This window comes from Arachis stenosperma, chromosome 4 (assembly GCF_014773155.1).
Source record: "Arachis stenosperma cultivar V10309 chromosome 4, arast.V10309.gnm1.PFL2, whole genome shotgun sequence".
NCBI classification, from domain to species: Eukaryota; Viridiplantae; Streptophyta; class Magnoliopsida; order Fabales; family Fabaceae; genus Arachis; species Arachis stenosperma.
Genome location: NC_080380.1, coordinates 127,431,967 through 127,459,637, shown reverse-complemented (window position 1 = coordinate 127,459,637; position 27,671 = coordinate 127,431,967). Strand labels below are relative to the sequence as shown.

The window sequence follows — 27,671 nt, the reverse complement described above, 5'->3', positions numbered from 1 at the left end:
TCTCTATCCCTGCCATTAGAGCAAACAACTTTGAGCTTAAGCCTCAATTAGTTTCTCTAATGCAACAGAATTGCAAGTTCCATGGACTTCCAATGGAAGATCCTCATCAGTTCTTAGCTGAATTCTTGCAAATCTGTGACACAGTCAAGACTAATGGGGTTAACCCTGAGGTCTATAGACTGATGCTATTCCCTTTTGCTGTAAGAGACAGAGCTAGAATATGGTTGGACTCTCAACCTAAAGAAAGCCTGGACTCTTGGGAAAAGCTAGTCAATGCCTTCTTGGCAAAGTTCTTTCCACCTCAAAAATTGAGTAAGCTTAGAGTGGAAGTCCAAACCTTCAGACAAAAGGATGGAGAATCCCTCTATGAAGCTTGGGAAAGATACAAACAATTAATCAGAAAATGTCCTTCTGACATGCTTTCTGAATGGAGCATCATAGGTATTTTCTATGATGGTCTCTCTGAACTATCTAAGATGTCCTTGGATAGCTCTGCAGGAGGATCTCTTCATCTGAAGAAGACGCCTACTGAAGCTCAAGAACTGATTGAAATGGTTGCAAATAACCAATTCATGTACACTTCTGAAAGAAATCCTGTGAACAATGGGACTAGTCAGAAGAAAGGAGTTCTTGAGATTGACACTCTGAATGCCATATTGGCTCAGAATAAAATATTGACACAACAAGTCAATTTGATTTCTCAAAGTCTGTCTGGAATGCAAGATGCACCAAACAGTACTAAGGAAGCTTCATCTGAGGAAGAAGCTTATGATCCTGAGAACCCTTCCATGGAAGAGGTAAATTACCTAGGAGAACCCTATGGTAACACCTATAATTCTTCATGGAGAAATCATCCAAATCTTTCATGGAAGAATCACGAGAGACCTCAACAAGGTTTCAATAACAATGGTGGAAGAAACAGGTTTAACAATGGCAAGCCTTTTCCATCATCTTCTCAGCAACAGACAGAGAGTTCTAAGCAGAATACTTCTGACTTAGCAACAATGGTCTCTGATCTAATAAAGACCACTCAAAGTTTCATGAATGAAACAAGGTCCTCCATCAGAAATTTGGAAGGACAAGTGGGTCAGCTGAGCAAGAAAGTTACTGAACTCCCTCCTAGCACTCTCCCAAGTAATACAGAAGAAAATCCAAAAGGAGAGTGCAAAGCCATAAACATGGCCGAATTCTGGGAGGAAGAAGAGGCAGTGAACGCCACTGAGGAAGGCCTCACTGGACGTCCACTGGCCTCTAATGAGTTCCCCAATGAGGAACCTTGGGAATCTGAGGCTCAGACTGAGACCATAGAGATTCCCTTGGACTTGCTACTGCCTTTCATGAGCTCTGATGGGTATTCTTCCTCTGAAGAGGATGAGTATGTCACTGAAGAGCAAGTTGCTAAATACCTTGGAGCAATCATGAAGCTAAATGACAAGTTATTTGGAAATGAGACTTGGGAAGATGAACCTCCCTTGCTCACCAAAGAACTGGATGACCTGTCTAGGCAGAAATTGCCTCAAAAGAGGCAGGATCCTGGGAAGTTTTCTATACCTTGTACCATAGGCACCATGACCTTCAAGAAGGCCTTGTGTGACTTAGGGTCAAGTGTAAACCTCATGCCCCTCTCTGTAATGGAGAAATTAGGGATCTTTGAGGTGCAAGCTGCAAAAATCTCACTAGAAATGGCAGACAACTCAAGAAAACAAGCCCATGGACTTGTAGAGGATGTTCTGGTTAAGGTTGAAAACCATTACATTCCTACTGATTTCATAGTCCTAGAGACTGGGAAGTGCATGGATGAATCCATCATCCTTGGCAGACCATTCCTAGCCACAGCAAAGGCTGTGATTGATGTTGATAGAGGAGAGTTGATCATTCAAGTGAATGAAGAATCCATGGTGTTTAAGGCCCAAGGATATCCCTCTATCATCATGGAGAAGAAGCATGAAGAGCTTCTCTCAAAACAGAGCCAAGCAGAGCCCCCACAGTCAAACTCTAAGTTTGGTGTTGGGAGGCCACAACCAAAATCTAAGTTTGGTGTTGAAACCCCACATTCAAACTCTAAGTTTGGTGTTGGGAGGTTTCAACAAGGTTCTGAGTGTTTCTGAGGCTCCATGGGAGTCCTCTGTCAAGCTAATGACACTAAAGAAGCGCTTGTTGGGAGGCAACCCAATGTTTTATAATTAATTATTTTCTTTTGTTATTTTATCTTTTTTGTAGGTTGATGATCATAAGAAGTCACAAAAACAATGAAAAAAGCAAAAACAAAATGAAAAACAGGAAGAAAAACAGCACACCCTGGAGGAAGATGCTGCTGGCGTTCAAACGCCAGTCAGCCTAGCAGTTGGGCGTTTAACGCCCAGTCTGGCACCTTTCTGGGCGTTTAACGCCAGAAAAGGGCACCAGACTGGCGTTAAACGCCAGTAAAGGGCAACAACCTGGCGTTAAACGCCAGGAATGGGCACCAGCCCGGCGTTTAACGCCAGAAATGGGTCAAAACGTGGATTTTGATGCCATTTGGTGCAGGGATGACTTTTCCTTGACACTACAGGATCTGTGGACCCCACAGGACCCTACCATCACTCTCTCTCTTCTTCCCCCATTCACCAATCACCTCAACACCTCTTCCCCAAAAACCCCTCACCTATCAAATCCCATCTTTCTCTTCACCACTCACATCCATCCTTCATAAAACCCCACCAACCTCACCCTTCAAATTCAAACCACTTTCCCTCCCATACCCACCCTCAAATGGCCGAACCTTTACCCCCCTCTCTCCTATAAATACCCTTCTTCAACCCTTCATTTTCACACAACCTAAAGACCACTTCTCCCCCTTTGGCCGAACACACTACCCTCCCCCTCTTCCTCATTTCTTCTTCTTCTACTCCTTTCTTTCTTCTTTTGCTCGAGGACGAGCAAACATTTTAAGTTTGGTGTGGTAAAAGCGTTGCTTTTTCGTTTTTCCATAACCATTATGGCACCAAAGGCCGGAGAAACCTCTAAAAAGAGGAAAGGGAAAGCAAAAGCTTCCACCTCCGAGTCATGGGAGATGGATAGATTCCTCTCAAAGGTGCATCAAGACCACTTCTATGAAGTTGTGGCCTTGAAGAAGGTGATCCCCGAAGTCCCCTTTTTACTCAAAAAGGGTGAATATCCGGAGATCCGCCATGAGATCCAAAGAAGAGGTTGGGAAGTTCTCACCAACCCCATTCAACAAGTTGGAATCTTGATGGTTCAAGAGTTCTATGCCAATGCATGGATCACAAAGAACCATGACCAAAGTGTGAACCCGAATCCAAAGAATTATCTTACTATGGTTCGGGGGAAATACTTGGATTTTAGTCCGGAGAGTGTGAGGGTGGCATTCAACTTGCCTATGATGCAAGGAGATGAGCATCCTTTCACTAGAAGGGTCAACTTTGATCAAAGGTTGGACCAAGTCCTCACAGTCATATGTGAAGAGGGCGCACAATGGAAGCAAGATTCAAGAGGAAAGCCGGTCCAATTGAGAAGGCATGACCTCAAGCCCGTGGCTAGAGGATGGTTAGAGTTCTTACAACGCTCAATCATTCCCACTAGCAACCGGTCCGAAGTTACCATAGACCGGGCCATCATGATCCATAGTATCATGATTGGAGAGGAAATAGAGGTTCATGAGGTTATAGCTCAAGAACTCTATAAAGTGGCAGACAAGACCTCCACTGTGGCAAGGTTAGCCTTTCCTCACCTCATTTGTCACCTCTGTTATTCAGTTGGAGTTGACATAGAAGGAGATATCCCCATTGATGAGGACAAGCCCATCACCAAGAAAAGGATGGAATACACAAGAGACCCCTCTCATCAAGAAATCCCTGAGATTCCTCAAGGGATGAACTTTCCTCCACAAAACTATTGGGAGCAACTAAACACCTCCCTAGGAGAATTAAGTTCCAACATGGGACAACTAAGGGTGGAGCATCAAGAACACTCCATTCTCCTCCATGAAATTAGAGAAGATCAAAGAATCATGAGGGAGGAGCAACAAAGACAAGGAAGAGACATTGAGGAGCTCAAGCACTCCATAGGACCTTCAAAAGCAAGGAAGAGCCGCCATCACTAAGGTGGACCCATTCCTTGATTTCCTTGTTCTTTATTCCTTTGTTTTTCGAATTTTATGCTTTATGTTATCCATGTTTGTGTCTTATGATCATTAGTGTCTTAGTGTCTATGCCTTAAAGTTATGAATGTCCTATGAATCCATCACCTTTCTTGAATAAAAATGTGCTTAATTGAAAAAGGAAGAATTGCATGAATTTTGAATTTTATAATAGTTTAATTATTTTGATGTGGTGGCAATATTTTTGCTCTCTGAATGTATGTGTAAACAGTGCATATGTATCTTGAATTTGTGGTTCATGAATGTTGGCTCTTGAAAGAATGATGAAAAAGGAGACATGTTACTGAGGATCTGAAAAATCAATAAAATGATTCTTGAAGCAAGAAAAAGCTATTCAAAAAAAAAAAAAAAAAAAAAAAAAAAAAAAAACCGAAAAAAAAAAAATCGAAAAAAAAAAAAAAAAAGAAAGAAAAAGAAAAGAAATAAAGTTGTGATCCAAGGCAAATAAGAGTGTGCTTAAGAACCCTGGACACCTCTAATTGGGGACTTTAGCAAAGCTGAGTCACAATCTGAAAGGTTCACCCAATTATGTGTCTGTGGCATGTATGTATCCGGTGGTAATACTGGAAGACAGAGTGCTTTGGGCCACAGCCAAGACTCAATAAATAGCTATGTTCAAGAATCATCATACTTTACTAGGAGAATCATTAACACTATCTGGACTCTGAGTTCCTAAAGAAGCCAACCATTCTGAATTTCAAGGGATAGATTGAGATGCCAAAACTGTTCAGAGACAGAAGGTTAAAAGCCCCGCTCATCTAATTAATACTGATCTTCACAGATGTTTTTGGAATTCATTGCATATTCTCTTCTTTTGATCTTATTTGATTTTCAGTTGCTTGAGGACAAGCAACAGTTTAAGTTTGGTGTTGTGATGAGCGGATAATTTGTATACTTTTTGGCATTGTTTTTAGTATGTTTTTGATATCTTTTAGTTAGATTTTAGTACATTTTTATTAGTTTTTATTTAAAATTCACTTTTCTGGACTTTACTATGAGTTTGTGTGTTTTTCTGTGATTTCAGGTATTTTCTGGCTGAAATTGAGGGACCTGAGCAAAAATCTGATTCAGAGACCAAAAGGACTGCAGATGCTGTTGGATTCTGACCTCCCTGCACTCGAAGTGGATTTTCTGGAGCTACAGAAGCCCAATTGGCGCGCTCTCAACGGCGTTGGAAAGTAGACATCTAGGGCTTTCCAGCAATATATAATAGTCCATACTTTGTCCAAGATTTGATGGCCCAAACCCGCGAAGCAATCCGGCCTCAGGAATTCCAGCGTTAAACGCCGGAACAGGAATAAAAGTTGGAGTTAAACGCCCAAACTGGCATGGGAGCTGGCGTTTAACTCCAGAAAAGGTCTCTACACGAATTTCCTTGATTGCTCAGCCCAAGCACACACCAAATGGGCCCGGAAGTGGATTTTTATGTCATTTACTCATCTTTGTACACCTAGGCTACTAGTTATCTATAAGTAGGACCTTTTACTATTGTATTTGCATCGAGACTTTGGTAGCTATCTTCACTTTTATGCTATCTTAGATCTTTGGGAGGCTGGCCATTCGGCCATGCCTAGACCTTATGCTTATGTATTTTCAACGGTGGAGTTTCTACACACCATAGATTAAGGGTGTGGAGCTCTGCTGTACCTCGAGTATTAATGCAATTACTATTGTTCTTCCATTCAATTCCGCTTGTTCTTTATCTAAGATATCACTCGTTCTTCAACCTATGAACAAGGTGACTGACAACCATTCTTGTTCTACAAGCATTCGAGGCTTTAGTGAATATCTCTTGGATTCCTGATTGCACGATGCATGGTTGATCGCCTGACAACCGAGTGCTCGCCTGACAAACGAGCCAGCCATTCCGTGAGATCAGAGTCTTCGTGGTATAGGCAAGAACTGATGGCAGCATTCAAGAGAATCCGGAAGGTCTAACCTTGTCTGTGGTGTTCTGAGTAGGATTCAATGATTGAATGACTGTGACGTGCTTCAAACCTGTAACCTACTGGGCGTTAGTGACAGACGCAAAAGAGTGATTCTATTCCGGTAGGGGAGGGAACCAAACCGGTGATTGGCGGCACTGTGACAGAGTGCTTTGCATTAGCTTTCACTGCGCGGATGGGAGGTAGCTGCTGACAACAGTGAGACCTTACACGAGCTTGCCATGGAAAGGAGTAAGAAGGATTGGATGAAGGCTGTAGGAAAGCAGAGAGACGGAAGGGAAGGCATCTTCATACACTTGTCTGAAGCTCTTACACCAATGATATACATAAGTATCACTATCTTTATCTTCTATGTTATTTTCGTTCATCATCATACATTTGAGTTTGCCTGACTAAGATTTACAAGATGACCATAGCTTGCTTCATTACTAACAATCTCCGTGGGATCGACCCTTACTCACGTAAGGTTTTATTACTTGGACGACCCAGTGCACTTGCTGGTTAGTTGTGCGAAGTTGTGTAATGCCATGGTATTGAGCGCACCAAGTTTTTGGAGCCATTACCAGGGATTATGAGAGTTGTGAAAAAGTATAGTTCACAATTTCGCCGACCACCTATTTGACTGCATATTACTTGCTAATTGTCTAAATGCCTTAATTGTTCCTATTTGTATATTCCTTGTTTGATATAACTGTGTTTGCTACATTATACTCCTGCTGGTAGTTGGGAGGTGTGAAGGAATTGGAAAGGGAAGTATTAGTTAGGCTGAAGAATCTTTAGTCAGATGCCTTTATTGTTTAGCTTGTTTATAAGCTTTGAATTATCTAGAGGAAGTTCTAGGATTGCCTTCGGCTTTCCTCTATTATTATGTATTATATATGTGGAAGCTGTTACCATGCTGGGGACCTCTGGTTCTCACCCATGCAGATTTTGTGGTTTTCAGATGCAAGACGTGAGGTTTCTCGCTGAGGCATGCTGGAGACTTCTAGATTTGCGAAGATCCTTTGTTCTCGGGACTATGTTTTGGTTTATATGTTTTGCTTAGATACTTTTATCTCCATTAAATAATACAAACTGTGATGACTCCTCTTATGGGAGATTTTGGAGAATAGGTTTCTGTATTTGTGTCCCTTTGGGTTTCCTTTGGGGTTTTCCTTATTCTATCATTTGTATATATTGCTACGCTCGGACCGGTTATCTTCACAGCCGGATTTTGAGTCTTGATATTCCTGTTTTTGACACTCTTTTGTATATATATAATCTCGCGTTGGTTTACCCTTGTTCGTTACGTTATCGACCGGAAAGTTGCGCTTTCACGTTGCGATTTTTGTTTACCCCTTTTTCTATAAAGGCTCCTAGTTATAATCAACCATTCATACTATTATACGTACTAAATTTTTATTTTAGAGGTCGTAATACCTTACCATCTCTGAATTATGACTTAAGCATAAGACTCTGTATGGTGGGGTGTTACATAATGCATCAAAGTAAATCCTTGAAATCTTTGTGAACCTTGTCCGAGTTGCTTGACCTTTCTCTGAGACCCTGTATCTTTTTGAGTGACTTGAAATTAGATTAGTGTGTGGACGTTAAGCACGTCGCTTTAACCCCATGCATGTTTTATAACCTTTCGTTGTCTTGCCTTACCATCACATGATTAAACCATGTTATCTTTTGTATCAAACCTCCCTTGTTACTTTTGTTTTACAACCACACTTTTACTCTTATATCTTTATGCCATATGAATATCAAAGTATTTGAAAGTTGTATATATATATATATGCTGAGATATTTTTGCTTCTTCTTTAATTGTGTTTAAAAATAAGTGATATGAAATATCTTTTGTTTTGAATTAATTTTCGAGAACGAAAATTTTTGTAAAATAGCTAGGATATAACATTCCGAATTTTTGTACTCTTTAAATAATGATATATTGTTTTATTTAAAGAATATTATTTTTCTAAAAGTAATTGTTCCGAGGGTTACTTGAAACTGTAGGCCGATCTTGGATGAGATCGTCTGTGTTGGTCGAAACCGACGTGTCCGGTAGGTGTACGGCGGCCGGAGCTGATGTGTCCGACTTGTTGGACTTGGTAGTGGTGCTGATCCTTCGTCCCCGGAGGGTGGGGGGTACCTGCAAGGGACTCCGATGCTTAAGTTAGCAAGGGTATTAAACAGGCATTGAGTAGAATCAGTGTATGAGTTATACCTAGGTGCTCCAGTGTATTTATAATGGTGAGATGTGACCTTCTGTGGATAAGATAAGTTAGTTATCTTATCTTATCTTTATCTTATCTTTAAGTGAGGTCATCTTTAAGGGAACCGCCTTTATCTCTATGGGCTTTGGGCTGCCCTTGGATTTGGGACGTGTTCCTCTATTTGGGCCCTTTGTTTGGGCTTTCCTGTGACTTGGTCGAGATCTTTGAGAAGAGGTCGGGTTGTCCTGACCTGAAGAGGTTGGTCGCTTTGTCTGTTGAACATCCCGGGTCGGACAGCTCGACCCAGGGTATGAACAGTGCCACTGCTTGAGCTCGGTCTTCTTTTTTTAGGCCGAGTCCTTGACTTCGGTCCTTCTTTGGTGAAGCCGAACTCAAGCATTTTGTCGATTCCTTCTAGAACGTTTCCTCTAGAAGACGCGCGCTTTTACACCGGCGCTTTTTTGGGAACGTGCGAGAGTTTAATGCTTTTAATTTAGAGCATTAATTGCCCCGTTTCTCCTAGGCTCTTTACTTTGGATTTTGAAAAAACCTGAAAACGGTTTCTCTCCTTTGCTCTTTCGTAACTTCTTTTCTCAGTTCTCTCCACTCTCTGCTTCTGTACTTCTGTTTCCCTTTCGTTGCGGCGTCATTTGGTGTTCTCTGACGCTTGGATCTTGCATTGGTTCCTGCGACATTTACTTTTGTGCGCATTCTTCGTGAGAAGGCATTTCCAGATTTCGTCTTCCCTCTTTGAAGCTTGCTGCTCTTTTCCAGGTTGGTACTAGCTTTTCTTGCTTTTTCCGTAGCTTCGTCTTTAATTTTGGTGAATGTTCTGGTTTTGCATGTTCAAAAGTTTGGATCTTAGAACGATCTTTTACTTGTTGTTGTGATATGCTTTTCTTATCTTCCTTCTTGTGGTTTTTCTCAAAATTTCTGTTGAGGCTTTCTGGGGTTTTACTGTTGCTTTCTGGTTGCTTTTGGTATTGGTAGAAGATCTGTATCTGTTTCTTACTTTTTGGAGATTGCTTCCTGTCTGATCCTTTTTCGAAAAAGGTTGCGTCTTTAATGGTCCCATGCTTTGTTGCTTTGGGAATGTTTTGTTTGGTAGGCTCTGTAATGATTTGCCGTGTTTTTTTTTTTATGAAAAGCGCTTGTTGTTTTGAATCCTTTTTTGAGAAATGCTTGGGATGTGATCTGGAAACCTTGCATTGTTGCTGCCTCCAAAGGATGCCCCGAGACTTTTGGTTTGAGTCTTGGGGTTTTCCTTTTCTTGCTTTTCATTGCCTCAGAAGTATTGACAAAGTTGTTTTCCCCTTTGTCCGAGATGTTTGTAGTAACCTCATTTTCTTTTCTTACTTGTAGGATTTAGTTGGCCTCATGTCTTCTCGCAATAACATTGTAGAGATGTCTTCCAGAGTTCCCGAGGGGATGTCCGATTGGCTGGACTCCCTTGTTTTGTTGTGTGTTTCCGTTGTGGATGCTGAATTTTGTACAGAGCTGAGGAAGCGTCATAGGATTTGTGGTAACAATGCTCACGAGGGGGATTACGAGCTTGTTGCTCCTGATTCTGATGAGAGGGTTTGCTTTCCGACTTCCATTGAGAGGGAGCGTCCCTTCTTTTATGCCTATGAATACTTTTTCAGCCAGTTGAATGTTACTTTTCCTTTTACTGCTTTTGAAACCGACCTGTTGTGGTCGTAATATTGCTCCATCCCAGCTTCACCCCAATTCCTGGGGTTTTATTAAAATTTTTCAACTTCTCTGCTGTGAACTAGATGTAACACCTTCCCAGACTCTGTTTCTTTACTTGTTTGTTTCCGCCAAGCCTGGCGGTTCTTCAAAAAAGAAGGCTTCCTGGGTTTCCTTCAGGTCCGCCCAGGGCCACAAAGTTTTTGCTATGTATGATGAGTCCTTTAAGGATTTCAAGAATTACTTCTTTAAGGTTCGTGTTGTCGAGGGGGCCCGCCCCTTTTTTCTTGACGAAAATGATGAGCCTTATTTCCCTCTAGAGTGGCAGAGGGATGTGAGAGTGTCTCGTTATACTTGGGAGATGCTTGATGATGTTGAGCGTGCTTTTGTTGTTGTTCTTGAGGATCTATGGGGGAAACCGCCCCATCTTGATACAAAAAGGTTTTTGAATGACCCATCCTTGGTTCGGACTGTTTTGGGTATTTGTCTGACTTATTTCTGTACTTATTTCCTTTTTCTTCCTCTTTTGTAACTCTTTGTCGTGACTGTTTTTGTGTTTTGTAGAGATGTCAAAGAATAACGACTCTATAAAGGCCTTCAAAAGGGCAAAGAAGGCAACTGCTGCTCTGAACATCTCGGCCAAGGTGGCCGGCGAGGGATCTTCACAGGTCCCCCTGAAGCCCCCTGTGCCGAGTTCCCTTGGGCCGAGGAAAGTAATTCCTACTCCCCAGTTTCATCAGGTCGATCCTCTTCAAACTTCTGCTGCTGCTTCTGGTGCCCCACCTTTGAAAAAGCAAAAAACATCCGAACCCTTTAACTTGGATGCTCCGGTCTTTGATGCCATTGAATTTGTTGACCAGCAAATTGCCCCCTATGGTGGGCTTTCCATGGACGACGTGTCTCTTTTAAAGTATTTGTATTTTATTACCCAAAATAGTGTGAAGATGGCCCACATGGGTGCGGCTATTTTTCGAACAATTCAGGGGATTCCGGTTCATGCTACCAAATCTTTTATGGAGGAGGCCAAGTCAGAGTTTGATCGAATCAAGGGTCTGAAGGAGGAGTTGGAGGTGAAGTTGGCCAAGGTGGAGAAGGAACTGGAGGGTGAGAAGGCCAGCTCTATTGCCCTTGCTGCTTCTCTAAAGCTGGCCAAAGACATGGCCTTGAAACATAAGGATAGCTATGTCTCGGCTTATAGGGAATTGATGCGTCTTCGGGAGGAGTTGGAAACAGCTCGGGTTAATTATGGTGAGCTTCAGGGTCACCTTATGGGTAGCGTAACTGCTGCCTCCGAAAACCTGATGGAGCAGTTCCGGGTTGTTGCTCCTGATGCCGACTTGACTCTCATCAGCCTGGATAATGTCGTGAGAGATGGTAAGATTGTCCCTGATGACCAAGATGATGAAGAGACTGATCCTCCCCTAGTGCCTTCTCTTAAGGTGTTGACCTCCTCTGTTCCTCCCGTTACATCTGATCCGGATTACCAGATTCTGAACCGGGATGATGGAACCGTAAATGCCGTGCCCCTTCAGACTCGTCCTCCTTCTCCTCATACTGATGCTGCCGAGAAAGCTCCCGATCTTTAGCTGATCTTTTTCTAGATATTTTGTGTAAATAGCCCGGTTTGTGGGCTTTTGAACTTTGTTTTGTTTGACGCTTCTAGTTGTCTGTCTTGCAACTCTTTTTTGAAAAACAAAAGTAGCTTCTGAGGTTGGTTTTGTGGTGATCTCTTGAAGCTTTTATCGTATTATGCATGATATCTGTTGAAATTTTGCTGTTCTGGCCTCTTTAGGTTGTTTGCGTGCTTTATCGTTTGTAGCTTGGATCCTTTTGAGGCCGTTCCTGTGGGGGGTCTGACTTGTTTCTCGGTTTCCTCGCTCTTTTTGTATTTTTAGCGCCTTATGACCGATTTCTTTACGTTGGTCCCCCTCAAAAGTTATTTTTGTGATCCCCTTTTCTGGGCTTTTACTCGGTCTTTTTCAGGGATTATGTTGATAACTTTTTAGTGGTAAGAGTCCGATTTGGTTATGTCGGTCTCCTTTAAGTTATTTTTCGTAGTCCTCTTTTTTGGATCTTTGTCAGATCTCTTTTAGGGACTACTTGTATAACTTTTTTAATGGTAGGAGTCTGGCCTGATTATGTCGGTCTCCTTTAAGTTATTTTTCGTAGTCCTCTTTTTTGGATCTTTGTCAGATCTCTTTCAGGGACTACTTGTATAACTTTTTTAATGGTAGGAGTCCGACTTGGTTTTGTCGATCTCCTTTAAGTTATTTTTCGTAGTCCTCTTTTTTGGATCTTTGTCAGATCTCTTTCAGGGACTACTTGTATAACTTTTTAGTTTTGGGCTGACTTTGGTATGTCAAGCCCTTCTAAGTTAAAGTAATCCTCTTTAATAGGGTTGGCCAGACCTTTTTCCAGGGTTTACTTATAACTTGGGTTGACTTGGTCCGATTTCTGAACGTCGGCCAGTCTTTTAAGTTATTATATTAGCTATCGGTAAGACCTCGTCAGGTTCTTTTTTTTGATTGCTTTCGATAACTTCTTACATTATTCTATGTTCATCTTTGCCGATTTGTAGAAAATGGTTGGCGTCTTTAGATCGTCTTTTGGGTGAATCGCGTTTTCACCTTTATCGGACGATTGTCTTTATCGTGGTCGCAGTGAATTTGTTTTTCACTTTCTGCTGACCTGTTGCTTTATAATCGGACGATGAATATTTCAGATTAATGCGTCTTGGAATCTTGTAGAATATCTAAATAAACTTTATTCAAAGAAAAAATGCAAATATATATATGTGGGAATTTCCTTGTCGCTTTAAGTCGGGTACGATCTAGGTCTCGATATGGTGCCTCATTAAAAAACCTTTTCAGGAAAAAGAGCGCATCCATTTAGTGAGATCATTTACCTTTTCTAACTGTAGTACCTTCTTAGGTTGCAGGCGTGCCATGATCGGGGAAGCTCTCGTCCATCAAGCTCGGACAGTCTGTAGTAGCCCTTCCCCAGTACTTCAATGACTCGATAGGGTCCTTTCCAGTTTGCTGCCAGCTTTCCTTCTCCGAGTCGAGTTGTTCCAATGTCATTTCTGATTAGGATGAGATCATTCTCTGCAAAACTTCTCGGCACTACCTTTTGATTATATCTGGAAGCCATTCGTCGCTTTAGGGCTTCTTCCCTAATCCGAGCTCTTTCTTGGATTTCGGGTAACAAGTCGAGCTCTTCTCTCTAAAGTTGGGAGTTTGCTCGTTAGTGGACTACTCGGAGAGATCCTTCTTCGATTTCTATTGGAATCATTGCCTCCGCTCCGTATGCTAGTCGGAATGGTGATTCGTTTGTAGTGGAATGGGGGGTTGTTCGATATGCCCATAGGACCTGTGGAAGTTCCTCGGCCTAAGCTCCCTTTGCTTCTTGTAGCCTCCGCTTTAACCCGGCCAATATGACTTTGTTGGCCACTTCGGCTTGTCCATTGGCTTGGGGGTGTTCGACGGAGGTGAACTGGTGTTTTATGTTCAAGTCGGCCACCAGTTTTCTGAAGCCTGCCTCTGTAAATTGGGTACCGTTGTCTGTGGTGAAGGAGTATGGTACCCCAAACCTCGTAATAATGTTCCTATATAGGAATTTTTGACTTTTTTGAGCGGTGGCGTTGGCTAGGGGTTCTGCCTCGATCCATTTTGTGAAATAGTCTACTCCTACTATGAGGAATTTTACTTGTCCCGATCCCTGTGGGAAGGGTCCGAGAAGGTCGAGTCCCCATTTCGCAAATGGCCAGGGTGAGGTCACGCTGATGAGCTTTTCTGGTGGGGCAATGTGAAAGTTGGCATGCTTCTGGCATGGTGGACATGTCCTTACAAATTCTGTAGCCTCCTTTTGTAGAGTTGGCCAATAGAATCCCGCCCGGAGTATCTTTTTGGTGAGAGCTTGCGCTCCGAAATGATTACCACAAATGCCGCTGTGTACTTCCTCCAAGACTTCCTTTGTGTTGGAAGTTGGTACGCATTTTAGTAAAGGTGTTGATATCCCTTTTTTGTACACCGTGTTGTTTATGATAGTGTAGTATTGTGCCTCCCTTTTCAGCCTCTTTGCCTCCTTTTCATTTGTAGGGAGTTCTTCTGTTTTGAGGTAGTTTATTATGGGGGTCATCCATCCTTGATCCCGACCTATTATGGCTAGGATTCTTTCTTCTTCTGCTATTGACGAGTTCTGTAATACCTCCTGAATGAGGCTTCTGTTGTTGCCCCCTAGTTTGGTGCGGGCTAATTTTGAAAGGGCGTCAGCTCGGGCATTTTGCTCACGAGGTATGTGGTGGATCCTATATTCCCCGAGTTGTCTGAGCTGTTCTTTGGTTTTATCCAAATATTTTTTCATGGTCGGATCTTTGGCTTGGTAGCTTCCTGTTATTTGTGAGGTGATGACTTGTGAGTCGCTGTAAATGTTGAGTTTCCGAGCTCCAACCTCCCTAGCCAGCTTCAGACCAGCTAATAGTGCTTCATATTCTGCCTGGTTGTTTGAGGTCGGAAATCCAAATTTAAGGGAGAGCCCAAGTTGAGTTCCTTGGTTGCTTTCAAGTATCACACCCGCACCGCTTCCTGTTTTATTCGAGGATCCGTCTACGTATATGTTCCATTCTATGGGGATTTCCGGGATGTCTGTAAATTCTGTGATAAATTCGGCCAGATGTTGCGATTTGATTGCTGTACGCACCTCGTATTGGAGGTCGAATTCGGACAACTCGATTGCCCATTGTAGGATTCTTCCTGCTAGATCTATTTTCTGCAATATCCCTTTTTATGGGTTGGTTGGTTCGAACTTTAATGGTATGCGCTTGGAAATATGGGTGAAGCCGCCGGGATGTGAGGATCAAGGCGTAGGCAAACTTTTCTATTTTCTGGTAGTTCAGCTCGGATCCCTGTAGTGCTTTGCTAACGAAGTAGACAGGTTTTTGCCCATGTTCGTCTTCTCTGACTAGTGCTGAGGCTATTGCCCGGCTCTCTACTGCGAGGTATAATATGAGCGGTTCTCCTTCTCGTGGCCGAGATAGGATAGGTGGCTGTCCTAAGAACTCCTTGAAGTTTAGGAAGGCTTGCTCACATTCTGTCGTCCATTCGAACTGTTTTCCCTTTCTTAAAGTAGCATAGAAGGGAAGAGATCTTATCGCAGCTCCTGCAAAGAATCGGGATAGAGCGGCCAACCTCCCGTTGAGTTGTTGTACTTCTTTGATACAGGTTAGGCTCTTCATGTTGAGTATGGCTCGACACTTGTCTGGATTTGCTTCAATCCCCCTTTGTGTGAGCATGAAGCCCAAGAATTTGCCGGCTTCTACTGCGAAGGTGTATTTTGTGGGATTGAGCCGCATGTTGTGTTTCCTGATGGTGTAAAACACTTGAGTCAGGTCGGATAACAATGTATCTTCGCTTTGTGTCTTTATCAACATATCGTCTACATATACTTCCATGATTTTTCTGATGTGATCTGAGAAAACTTTATTCATTAGCCTTTGATAAGTAGCTCCTGCGTTCTTGAGACCAAAAGGCATCACTATATAACAGTAGTTTGCTTTCGGTTGTTAGGAACGAGGTTTTTTCTTGATCTGGTGGATACATGGGGATTTGATTGTACCCTGAATATGCGTCCATGAATGAGAGATACTTATATCCTGATGAAGCGTCCACTAGAGCGTCGATGCTTGGGAGTGGGTAGGGGTCTTTTGGGCAGGCTTTGTTGAGGTAGGTGTAGTCGGTGCACATTCGCCACTTCCCATTTGACTTTTTCACCAAGACGATGTTTGCTAGCCATAGTGGATATTTGACTTCCCTTATAAACCCGGCCTCAAGTAGCGCTTGTACTTGTTCTTCTACAGCCTGAGCTCGTTCTGGTCTAAGTTTTTGTCTTTGTTGTACCGGCCGGGATCCCGAATAGACTGCCAATTTGTGGCTCATTAGTTCGGGATCAATACCTGGCATGTCGGCAGCTTTCCATGCGAAGAGATCAACATTATCTCGTAGAAACCGTATTAGTGATTCCTTTATGTCTCCTTTTAGGATCATGCCAATATTAGTTGTTTTATCCGAGGTGTCTCCGATCTGGATTCTTTCTACTTCTCCTTCGGGTTGTGGTCGGAGTTCTTCTCGCCTCTGAACTCCACCGAGCTCGATTGTGTGGAACTCTCCTCCTTCACCTCGAAAGTTTAGGCTTTCGTTATAACAGCGACATGCCATCTTTTGATCTGCCTTTATTGTAGCTATCCCTTCCGCAGTTGGGAATTTCATACATAGATATGGAGTTGAAACTATTGCACCGAGTTGATTTAACGTTGTCCGACCTATTAAGGCATTGTAGGCTGAGCTTACGTCGACCACGATGTAGTCTATCTTGAGTGTTCTGGATTGGTTCCCCTTTCTGAAGGTTGTATACAGCGATACATATCCCAGCGGTTGAACTGGGGCATCTCCTAGTCCGAACAGGCTGTTCGGGTACGCTCTTAGCTCTTTTTCTTCTAGACCGAGTTTGTCGAAGGCAGTTTTGAATAAAATGTCGGCAGAGCTTCCCTGGTCAATTAGTGTATGGTGAAGGTTGGCGTTTGCCAGTATGATTGTAATGACTATGGGGTCGTCATGTCCCGAGATGATTCCGGATGCGTCTTTCTTGGTAAACGTGATTGCTGGGATGTCTGGGGCTTCCTTTTTTCCTTCGACGTGGTATACCTCTTTGAGGTGTCACTTGCGAGATGATTTGGGGATTCCTCCTCCAGCAAATCCGCCGTGTATTACGTGAACGTGTCTTTCCGGTGTGCGAGGTGATCGTTCAGATCGTCCAACATCCTCATCCCTTCTTCTTTTTCTTGGTTCGTCATCCCGATTAGCCAAAAATCGATCTAGTTTTCCTTCTCTTACTAGTTTTTCTATGATGTTTTTCAAATCGAAGCATTCATTGGTGGAATGCCCTCGAAGTCAGTGATATTCACAGTATTCATTCCGATTTCCTACTCCGCTTTTACCTTTAAGTGGCCGAGCTGGAGGGATTTTCTCTGTATGGCAGACTTCTTTGTAAACATCTATCAAGGATACCCTAAGAGGAGTATAGTTATGATATTTTTTGATTTTCTCTCCGGAGCGATCTTTCTTTTTCTTGGATTCTTTATCTCGGTAGGCAGAACCGAACCTTGAGGTTTCGCTAAGTCGAGAGTTTTCCTCCATGTTGATGTATTTTTGTGCCCGTTCTTGTACTTCGTCTAAGGATGTCGGGTATCTCTTTGATATAGATTGGCTAAATGGTCCTTCTCGTAGGCCATTTATGAGGCTCATAATGGCAGCTTCTGTGGGAAGATTTTGTATGTCCATGCATGTTTTGTTGAATCTTTCCATGTAGTTGCGAAGGCTCTCTCGATCTCCTTGCTTGATCCCTAGTAAGCTAGGTGCGTGTTTGGCTTTATCCTTTTGTATGGAGAATCGGGCCAGGAACTTCTTGGCCAGGTCGTCGAAACTCGAGATGGATTTCGGAGGTAGGTTGTCGAACCATTTGATGGCTGTCTTGGTTAGAGTTGTTGGAAAGGCTTTGCAACGAACTGCATCTGAGGCATCAGTGAGGTACATTCTACTTCTGAAGTTGCTGAGATGATGGTTGGGATCCGAGGTGCCGTCATATAGAGTCATATCCAGAAGCTTGAAATCTTTTGGAATTTGGTTTTCATAATTTCTCTGGTGAATGGATCTTGATCTTTATGAGAGCTATCCTCTGTGAATGGTCGAGTAGCTTTAGTTTTGAGATCAGCTTCGAGTTTTATAAGCTTATCTTCTAATTCTCGGCGCTGCCTTATTTCCCGGCGTAGATCTCCTTCTTTTTCACGTCGATGTTGGGCTTCTTTCTCAAGTTGCTCCAATCGATTTTGAAGTGCTTCTATTACTCCTGGATTTGATGAATTTTTGTCTCTGTTGGTTTCTGGAGTATCCTTGAGTATCGTGTCCGCGTTTTTATGCGGCGTTCTATCTTCCAAACCTGAATCGTGGTCGTTGTCATGGTTATCCGCCATGTTAATGGGATGACTTCCAGGTTTCCCGGCAATGGCGCCAATGTTCCGAGGGTTACCTGAAACTGTAGGCCGATCTTGGATGAGATCGTCTGTGTTGGTCGGAACCGACATGTCCGGTAGGTGTACGGCGGCCGGAGCTGATGTGTCCGACTTGTTGGACTTGGTAGTGGTGCTGATCCTTCGTCCCCGGAGGGTGGGGGCTACCTGCAAGGGACTCCGATGCTTAAGTTAGCAAGGGTATTAAATAGGCATTGAGTAGAATCAGTGTATGAGTTATACCTGGGTGCTCCAGTGTATTTATAATGGTGAGATGTGACCTTCTGTGGATAAGATAAGTTAGTTATCTTATCTTATCTTTATCTTATTTTTAAGTGAGGTCATCTTTAAGGGAACCGCCTTTATCTCTCTGGGCTTTGGGCTGCCCTTGGATTTGAGACGTGTTCCTCTATTTGGGCCCTTTGTTTGGGCATTCCTGTGACTTGGTCGAGATCTTTGAGAAGAGGTCGGTCGCTTTGTCTGTAGAACATTCCGGGTCGGACAGCTCGACCCAGGGTATGAACAGTAATTAAAATAAATTTTATGATAGTTTGAGTTTAAAATCTATTAAAATTTTTAAATTATTTTTATTATTATAATAAGATATTTCAAAAAAATACATATATTATTATTATTATTATTATTATTATTATTATTATTATTATTATTATTATTATTATTATTATTATTATTACCTTCAACGGTTTCACTAAGAAAACAAAAAGTAAGAAATAAAGAACTAAATAAGGCTTTTATATATATATATATATATATATATATATATATATATATATATATATATATATATATATATATTACTACACGTTTCCTTTCCATTCAATAACCATGACACCTAACCCTTTCTTATCACATTAATCATTATCATCTAGCTTCTTTGGATTTCATGTTCTTGCACGGTGAGAAGATACTGACCGAGAGTGATAGAGAAAGCCGTGGAACCCTTATACCTTTCTACTTCAATTTCTTTAAACTCCATAATTTCAATAAAAAATTTAATCTGGTAAAAATGTTCGTATCCTCATCTTTTACGCGTTAGCATTATTTTTGTCTGGTAAAAATTGACGGTGACGTAGCTCTTCTTTTCTTTGAGTTTGGCTAACTGGAGTTCTAGGAAGCACAAACGATTTCTGACGCTTTCTTCTTCAGCAGCTCAATCAGAAAGCTTTTTCGAAACTTTCGAGGATTTTGGTTCCGTACGAATGTAGGAGATTTTATTTTGAAATTAACTGTTTTAAACTATGAATGCCATGGAAGTCTAGTGGGTATTTGTAAATAATTTAAGATTGTTTGGAATGAGTGAATGATGAATTTGAGTTGTGTTTGTGACTGAATTTGATGAATATGTATTTGATTTCTTAATTGAAAAGAGGTTGAAAATGGTTCAGTTGGAATCCGAAAAGGGTGGCTAAACCCGAGTTTTAGGAGAAGTGCTACCGAAATTTTATAAAATCTGAAGTTTTATTTGAAAAGTTATTTTAAAAGATTTGGTTTTAAAAAATTAAATTATTTGAGATTTATTTAGTTGAGAAAAGGTGTGTTTTATTTTTTTAAACTCGATTTAATAAGAAAAATATCATGTTTTAAATCCAATTTTGTAAGGAGGGATTTTGTTTTAAGTGTTGTTTTGAACTCGGTTTTTTTAAGAAAAGGAATCTCTGCCACAGGAGAGCAGGGAACAAGAATTTAAAGAATATATGAACTAAAAGGATCTCTGCCACAGGAGAGCAGAGAACAAAGATTAAAAAATATATTAAATTAATGAAATGTCTTCCACAGGAGAGCAGATGTGATATTGATTGGGCCTTAGTGCCAAATGTAAAGTGGGGACGCCCACACACTGAGAACTATTTTTCAGATGTACGCTTATTGATTTAGAAAGTCACACTGTATGCGGCCTAGCCGTACGACTTATAAGCACACTATATGCATCTGGAAAGACATATCTAGGACTCGTGCCCAGGTAATGTCGGGAGTGGGTAGGCAACCGACACATGAGCTCATGGCCTGCATTAGGAACAGGCATGTATCATATGCATTTATATGACATTGTTTGGGTGTGCATATTATAATTGGTTTGCCTATGTGAATAGTTACGTTTAATTGCTAATTGTTCTATTTGATATAACTACTTGATTGTGTTTGAACCTTCTTACTTGTGTTTGTGGCTGAAAATTGGTTGGATTGTGATGAATTAGTGGTTGATTGAGTTGCTTAGGCCTAGGACCGTAGTTGATTATGAGATGTTGTGGTTGAAATATGACTAATTTTGTGATTAAAATCTGTTTTGAGTTAAGAAATCTAAAGAAAAATAATTATTTATCTGAAGTAGAGATAAAAGTATTTTCAAAGGATTAACAAAATAGTTTTACTAAGTAAGTTAATTATTTGCATTGAATTCATTATTTTTACGGCATTTTCAATCCCTACTGAAAACGTGTGGTTTGTTCTTACCTCAAATCTTTCACCTTTTCAGTGACCCAGGTTTAGAGTCTTCGTCTGTCCTGAAAAGGAAAATTTGCAGGGGGTGAGAACATCGTCCTTGCTGGTTCTCAGTAGACGGTTTTTAAGAATTGTCGTAAGAGGATACATATAAAATAAAGAATTAATTTCAGCTGCAGTAATTATCACTCGTCCTATGAATCTATCCAAATCATTAACAATTAATTATCCAAAATTCAAAGTCCACTTCTTTAGTTAAAAGAATTTCAAAACTCAATTAGTATCACACAATATAATTAATTACAGCCTCCGACCCTACATATAATCAAATCTTGTTACAGCCTCCAGCCTAAATTAAATCAAATCACCATCAAAACTCAATCTCAAAACAAAATCAATTACCGCCATCAAGCGATACAAGGCAAATATAATCAGAAAACAATTACAGCCAGTACCACATCAGGAATAACCCTCAACGTCTGTAAAACTCGGTTAATTAATGACTAATTAACCCATAATTTAAATTTATTTTAGAAAATTAGAAATGTGATTTTTATGGCTTAATATGATAGATAAAATTAAAACAACAATTTTGACTCCAATTTTAAAGAAATCGGCCTATGATATATGTTGTTCGCGTGTAATAATGGATTCCATGAACTTTTTCCTACTATGATGAATGCTGATTATGATGAATGAAATGTCTCAGCCACGTGAGACACAAGGCTTCTGTAATTTACTCGTGTTGGTGTCAGAAAGAGTAAAATCTATCTTCTTCCTTGTGCAGTTGTGAATGATTGAAGTCAAAACCATATTTTATGCTGATAAATGGAATTATAGAAGTTGACTAGAACCAAATATTAATCTCATTATTTAAGTACATTAAATTGATGTTTTTAATTTTTATTTTAAACTAGTTATTTTAATTTTAATTTTATTTGGTGGATCGGTGTTTTTTAAGTTAAGAGTATTACTTAATTTGTATGGACGATGATGAATGAGCATTATTTCATCATCACTTTGTTTGTGTGTCTTGAATAATACAATGGTGGCCTGGAGCCTAAAACAGTTGCATTGTTAAGACCAACATCTTAGCATTTTTTTTATTTCTTTTTAATTCTCCGCTTGATGCTTGTTAAGTGATTATATGTGCCAGTGTGTGTGTGCGTCTGTGAGATGATATGGTTGAAACTCCCGTGCTCATTTTAAGGGACTAACATCACTCACTTATTAGCGTCAATTGTATTTTATTTTGGATTCTTCTCTCCACTTTGCATAAAAACTCGCTTCTGATGAAAGATGCTGAAGTCACATAAAAAGTGTGTTTTCTTGCTGGTTTTGGTATTCCATTAATTCTCACTGTTTTTTGCCTTTTGCCTAAAAAATATTTTCACCACTAATGGCTTTCTTTATTATTAGCTTTCCCCTGAAGAGGTTTTAAGTTACTGACTTTATATGATGTCATTTCTATTGGTGGACTGTGACTTCGTGAATGAATTTTAAGATAATCATACAATCATCTTACTTATCAACACTTGATATGATGTCGTTTATTTGAACTAATTAGTTACCTTTATTCTTTTTCAGCATGGCACTCTCGGGGCACTTGTCCAAGATTCTGTTAAGAGCCACTACTAGACCCTGTTTTATTGTTTTCCCTTCCCTTCCCCTGCTCCAATTCCCTGCTTCCCAGGTTCCCCTTTCATCTCATTTGATTTTATTTCTGTTTGATTAATCTAGTTTAGCTCATTCTGTTTAGCTTGTTTAGTTCAACTAATTTAGTTTAGTTGAATTAGGTGGTTAGAGAATCTGGACTAGTTAGTGGATGTAGGTTTTGTTTTGTTTACTACTGCTGTTCGGAATGAATTTATCTTTCCTCTGAAAGCTGCCCTGGATGAACTTGTTTATTGTGCTGTTTTGGTGTTGAATTCTGGACTTGTGATTGCTGTTTGTTGTATTTTTTTTCATTGTCCAAAATAGATAATGTGGAAGTGTAACTGTTTCATTAATTTTTCTTGGTTTGTTGTTGCTGAGTTCTGCTCTACTTGTTGCTTGGTCCATATTATATGAACTGCAATGATTTCCGTTTGTGGAACTGGTTAAGTCATATGAATTCTGTTTGCTGCTTGCTTGAACCCGGGAAACATGCTATTTACTGCTGCTGTTTAATAAGTGTTGCTGTTTCGTGCCATGTGTTAGCAACTCGTTTCCTTGTTGCGTTTCTTTGTGCTAATTATGCATTCATGCTCATTACATCCTTAATCATTGGCTGCTGCTGATTTTACTATTTTCCCTTCCCTTCCCCTGCTCCAATTCCCTGCTTCCCAGGTTCCCCTTTCATCTCATTTGATTTTATTTCTGTTTGATTAATCTGGTTTAGCTCATTCTATTTAGCTTGTTTAGTTCAACTAATTTAGTTTAGTTGAATTAGGTGGTTAGAGAATCTGGACTGGTTAGTGGATGTAGGTTTTGTTTTGTTTACTGCTGCTGTTCGGAAAGAATTTGTCTTTCCTCTGAAAGCTGCCCTGGATGAACTTGTTTATTGTGCTATTTTGGTGTTGATTTCAGGACTTGTGATTGCTGTTTGTTGTATTTTTTTTTCATTGTCCAAAATAGATGATGAGGAAGTGTTACTGTTTCATTAATTTTTCTTGGTTTGTTGTTGCTGAGTTCTGCTCTGCTTGTTGCTTTGTCCATATTATATGAACTGCAATGATTTCAGATTGTGGAACTGGTTAAGTCATATGAATTCTGTTTGCTACTTGCTTGAACCTAGGAAACATGCTATTTACTGCTGTTGTTTAATAAGTGTTGCTGCTTCGTGCCATGTGTTAGCAACTCGTTTCCTTGTTGCAATTCTTTGTGCTTATTATGCATTCATGCTCATTACATCCTTAATCATTGGCTGCTACTGATTTTACTGTTTTCCCTTCCCTTCCTCTGCTCCAATTTTCTGCTTCCCAGGTTCCCCTTTCATCTCGTTTGATTTTATTTCTGTTTGATTAATCCGGTTTAGCTCATTCTGATTTTGTTGTGTGATCATGTAATTGCACTTGGATTCTTTTGCAACAATTATTCATGATCTTATTTTTCATTTTCTTTTCACTATTAAGTAAATAATTAAATTAATTTCACATTGTACAAAAGCACATGGGACTGTGGCCTAAAACATTGGATATCTGAAAGTAAATAGAAATTAAATTGATGTTTTCAATGAGAAGGATTTTTGATAATTCTAAGAGATTGAGGTTATTCATTTGTTTGTGATAGAAAACATTGTGTCCCTACTTTGATGTGGTTTCTGATGCTTGCATTATGCTGCCATTATCTAATATAATCTGAAATTCTGAACAGCCATTTGAATTTGTATTTGCATTTCTCAATCATGCACTATTATTATATTGTCTATTGTTCAGGCTATTTTTGTTATCTATCCACTACTATTGCCACTTCTTTGTTCAGTCTTAGTCTATTTTTGTTCAGGCTTTCGATAGTTATCTATCCACTACTATTGCCACTTCTTTGTTCTGCTGTTCCTGTGGTAATATGATAATCTGCTGCTGCTGAGTAGCTGTTCGCTGACGTTGCTACCTCTCTAATTCAACTTCTGCTGTGCTACCATTTTGTTGCTGTTGTGGAATGGATTAAGACAGTAATTAAGGTTGGTTTATGCAAATTTAAATACATATATTAATTTGTTATTGATGTCATGCGTGCAACTTGGTGCTTTCCTGAGGCACTCATCACTTTAGGCACTTCTTTAAGCATTGCTAAAATTCAATTTTCTCTGTTATTTTATGTCTAATGCCTTCAAAGTATTTTCGAGGCTTGCACAATATTGTCTCTTAGTTAAGTAGGAAGCTAGATTTGCAGTTAGTGAGACAAACAATAAGGACTTCAATTTAGAAACTTAGCTATCTACGTGAAATATATAGGTTTTCGATGGATATGTCAAAAGACTGGATGGATACACCACGTCATGAGAAAGAATATCAAGTTGGTGTAGAAAGATTTTTACACTTTGCTTTCTCATCAAAGGGAGTTCCTCAAGGGGAAGAAATTCAATGCCCTTGTGCAAAATGTTGTAATATATTTTGGTTAAAGAGAGATGACATATATGATCATCTAATATGTCACGGTTTTGTAAAACGTTATAGGCGGTGGTTTAATCATGGGGAATCACTTTTTGCTATGGATATTGACAGTGACATAGGCGGTGAATATAACTGCAATGATAACATTGATGAGTTGTTACGTGATAAATTTCGAGATAATACACAAGTTGACGGACAAAACATGGGGCCTAACGAATGTGCAAAGGAATTTTATAAATTGGTAGACGAGGCAAGCCAAGAACTATACCCCGGGTGCAAAGGATTCACAAGATTATCCTTTGCCATTTGTCTTTACTTGTTAAAATGCTTGCATGGTTGGAGTAATGCGTCATTTACTTCTCTCTTGGAATTATTGAAAGAAGCAATGCCATATTTGAATATTCCTATTTCTTTTGATAAAACCAAGAATATGGTGAAGAACTTGGGTCTTGACTACCAAAAGATCGATGCATGTCGCAATGACTGCATGTTGTATCGGAACGGGTATAAGAATGACTCATCTTGTCATGTCTGTGGAATATCCCGTTATATTGAGCATCATGAAGAAGAGGATGATGTTACCTCATCTAGAAAGCCTCGCAAAGTTGCTGCGAAAACTCTAAGGCATTTCCCTTTGATTCCCAGACTTCAACGGCTTTTTATGTGCACAAGAACTGTCGAAGCTATGTCTTGGCATCACAATGAGCGTGTTAAAGATGGGTCCTTAAGGCATCCTGCCAATGGTCAATCTTGGAAAGAATTTGACAATCGACATGAAGATTTTGCAAAGGAGCCTCGTAATGTGAGACTTGGATTAGCAAGCGACGGATTCAATCCATTCCGAACTTTGAGCAGTACACATAGTACATGGCCTGTTGTTCTGATGGTGTATAATCTACCCCCTTGGATGAGCATGAAGCCTGATTATTTTATGCTATCTTTACTCATTCCTGGACCACAATCACCGGGAAATGACATTGATATCTATCTTCAACCGTTGATTGAAGAATTAAAAGAATTATGGGAGTCAGGTGTCGAAACATATGATTGTATCACGTTTTTATTGATGCTATAAATCAGATTTATTTATTGAATAATAAGTTGGTTGTTTGATATCAAATATAAAGGATATTTTCAGAATCCTTGTGCAGATTAGTGGATATATGTAGCAAAATTAAATCTAATTGTTAGAACGCTTTTTATGTTACAAAAATTAAGTTTGATGTCAAATCTGATTGTTAGAAAAATTAGTGGGCTGAAGTTTACTGCATCATCCATTTTTCATTTGTCTTTGTTCATTTGTGTTTTTTATTTTGCAGGGCATAGGTCAAAACAATTTACCTTGCAATGATACAAGAAGTTTTTATATCTTCGCATGAAGTACAAAAAGACTTTGGTTAATTAGGAATTCTAATTCATGTATTAGGAATTTCATGAGAAGTTATGACTTTCGCTTTTGGTATTTTGAAGAAGACTTTGATTAGGAATTCTAATTCATGTAGTAGGAATTCGTGAGTAGTTATGATTTTCACTTTTGGTATTTTGTTAGTGTATGTTGTTATGTGATCACACACTTATTTTGGTGACAATTTTATGAAAGTTGGATTACTTGATTATTGGTCATTGACTAAATTAAAAATTATCTATGAATTCATGTAAGGTTTATTTATGAAGATTAAAAAGGGAACTAGGTTACTGACCATCTATTTTGCCACGCTTTAAAAACGTGGCCATATGGCCATATCTCTGTCTATTGCCACGCTTAGAAAGCGTGGCTGTATCTAAGCTTTTTCGCCACGCTTTTCAAGCGTGGCCATACCTCCTTTACTACCACGCTTTCGCCACACTTTACATGCGTGGCCGTACCTCCCCTTTTGCCACGCTTTAAAAGCGTGGCCTTATCTCCTACTTTTGCCACGCTTTACAAACATGGCCATATCTGGTCTACTGCCACGCATGAAAAGCGTGGCCAGATCTGCCCTACCGCCACGCTTTTACAGTTTGGCCATATCTCTACCTATCGCCACGCTTTTAAAGCGTGGCCGTATTTCCCTCCTACAGCCACGCTTTTTCAAGTGGCAGTTTGTAAAAAAGCGTGGCAAACAAAAAGCGTGACAATAGGTTGCAAAAAGCGTGGCGATAGAGCAACCGCCACCCTTTGATAGGCCACCCTTTCGAAAGCGTGGCGATAGCTTAAAAAGCGTGGCGAAAAGCTATCACCACGCTTTTTTCAACTTTTCGCCACTCTTTAAAAGCGTGGCAAAAAACGTGTTTTCTTGTAGTGGAATTGCAGGGAAGTATGACTTATTATTGGTTATGGAAAAAGATATATTTTTGGTTTTTGAAATAGAGAACAAGTAATTTAAATAGCAAGAGAAATAAATTAATAATTAAGAAAACTCTTGGCAAGGTATGAGAATTAGAATGCTTATCCTAGTTATCCTTATCAATGGTGATGAGAATTATATTTTTGCTTCCATTAAGTCAAGTAGTTAAATTAAATTAACACCTAAAGTCCTAGTAAACTCCTAAGGAAAGACTAGAGTTATAGGAATCTAAATCAATCAGCAAAGATATCAATTATCAATTACAATGAGTTTGACAACTCAAGAGTTACCAATTAATCAACCAAAGCCAAGAATGTAGAAAGCTAAATAAAAATCATATATTTGAAAATACCTCAAATTGCATTAATTAAAAAAATCCTAACATAAAAAGTTCATAAGCCAATTTGGCAACATAAATCAAATAAAAGCATTAGAGTATCTAAGAATGGAAGAGAAACATAAATTAAAGTAACATTGAACCTGTAACTGAAGAGGTCATAGCTTAAACATAATAGAAATCCTAAATCCTAATCCTAAGAGAGAGGAAAGAACCTCTCTCTCTAAAAACTACATCTAAATTATGAAAAGTGAATTATGAGTCGTCCCCTTTCATTCCTCCACTTTGCAGCATTTAATCTGAGTTTTCTGGGCTTGAAACTGGGCCGGAAATAGCCCAGAAATCGCTGGGGACAAAATCTGCCACGCTTATTTTCGTCACTGCAATGTGTCCGCGTGGATC

General features: G+C 40.0%; 1 protein-coding gene and 1 non-coding gene across 2 annotated transcripts; one reads left to right on the top strand and one right to left on the bottom strand.

The window, feature by feature from the left end:
- Nucleotides 1-314: 314 nt before the first annotated feature.
- On the bottom strand, nucleotides 315-422 carry LOC130977269 (small nucleolar RNA R71). The gene has a single exon (XR_009084969.1). It is a non-coding gene; the product is annotated as a small nucleolar RNA R71 (small nucleolar RNA).
- Nucleotides 423-24,453: 24,031 nt separating this feature from the next.
- Nucleotides 24,454-25,680, top strand: LOC130975471 (uncharacterized). The gene has a single exon (XM_057900265.1). The coding sequence runs from the start codon at nucleotides 24,454-24,456 to the stop codon at nucleotides 25,678-25,680; it is 1,227 nt and encodes a 408-aa protein (XP_057756248.1).
- The last annotated feature ends 1,991 nt before the right edge of the window (nucleotides 25,681-27,671 follow it).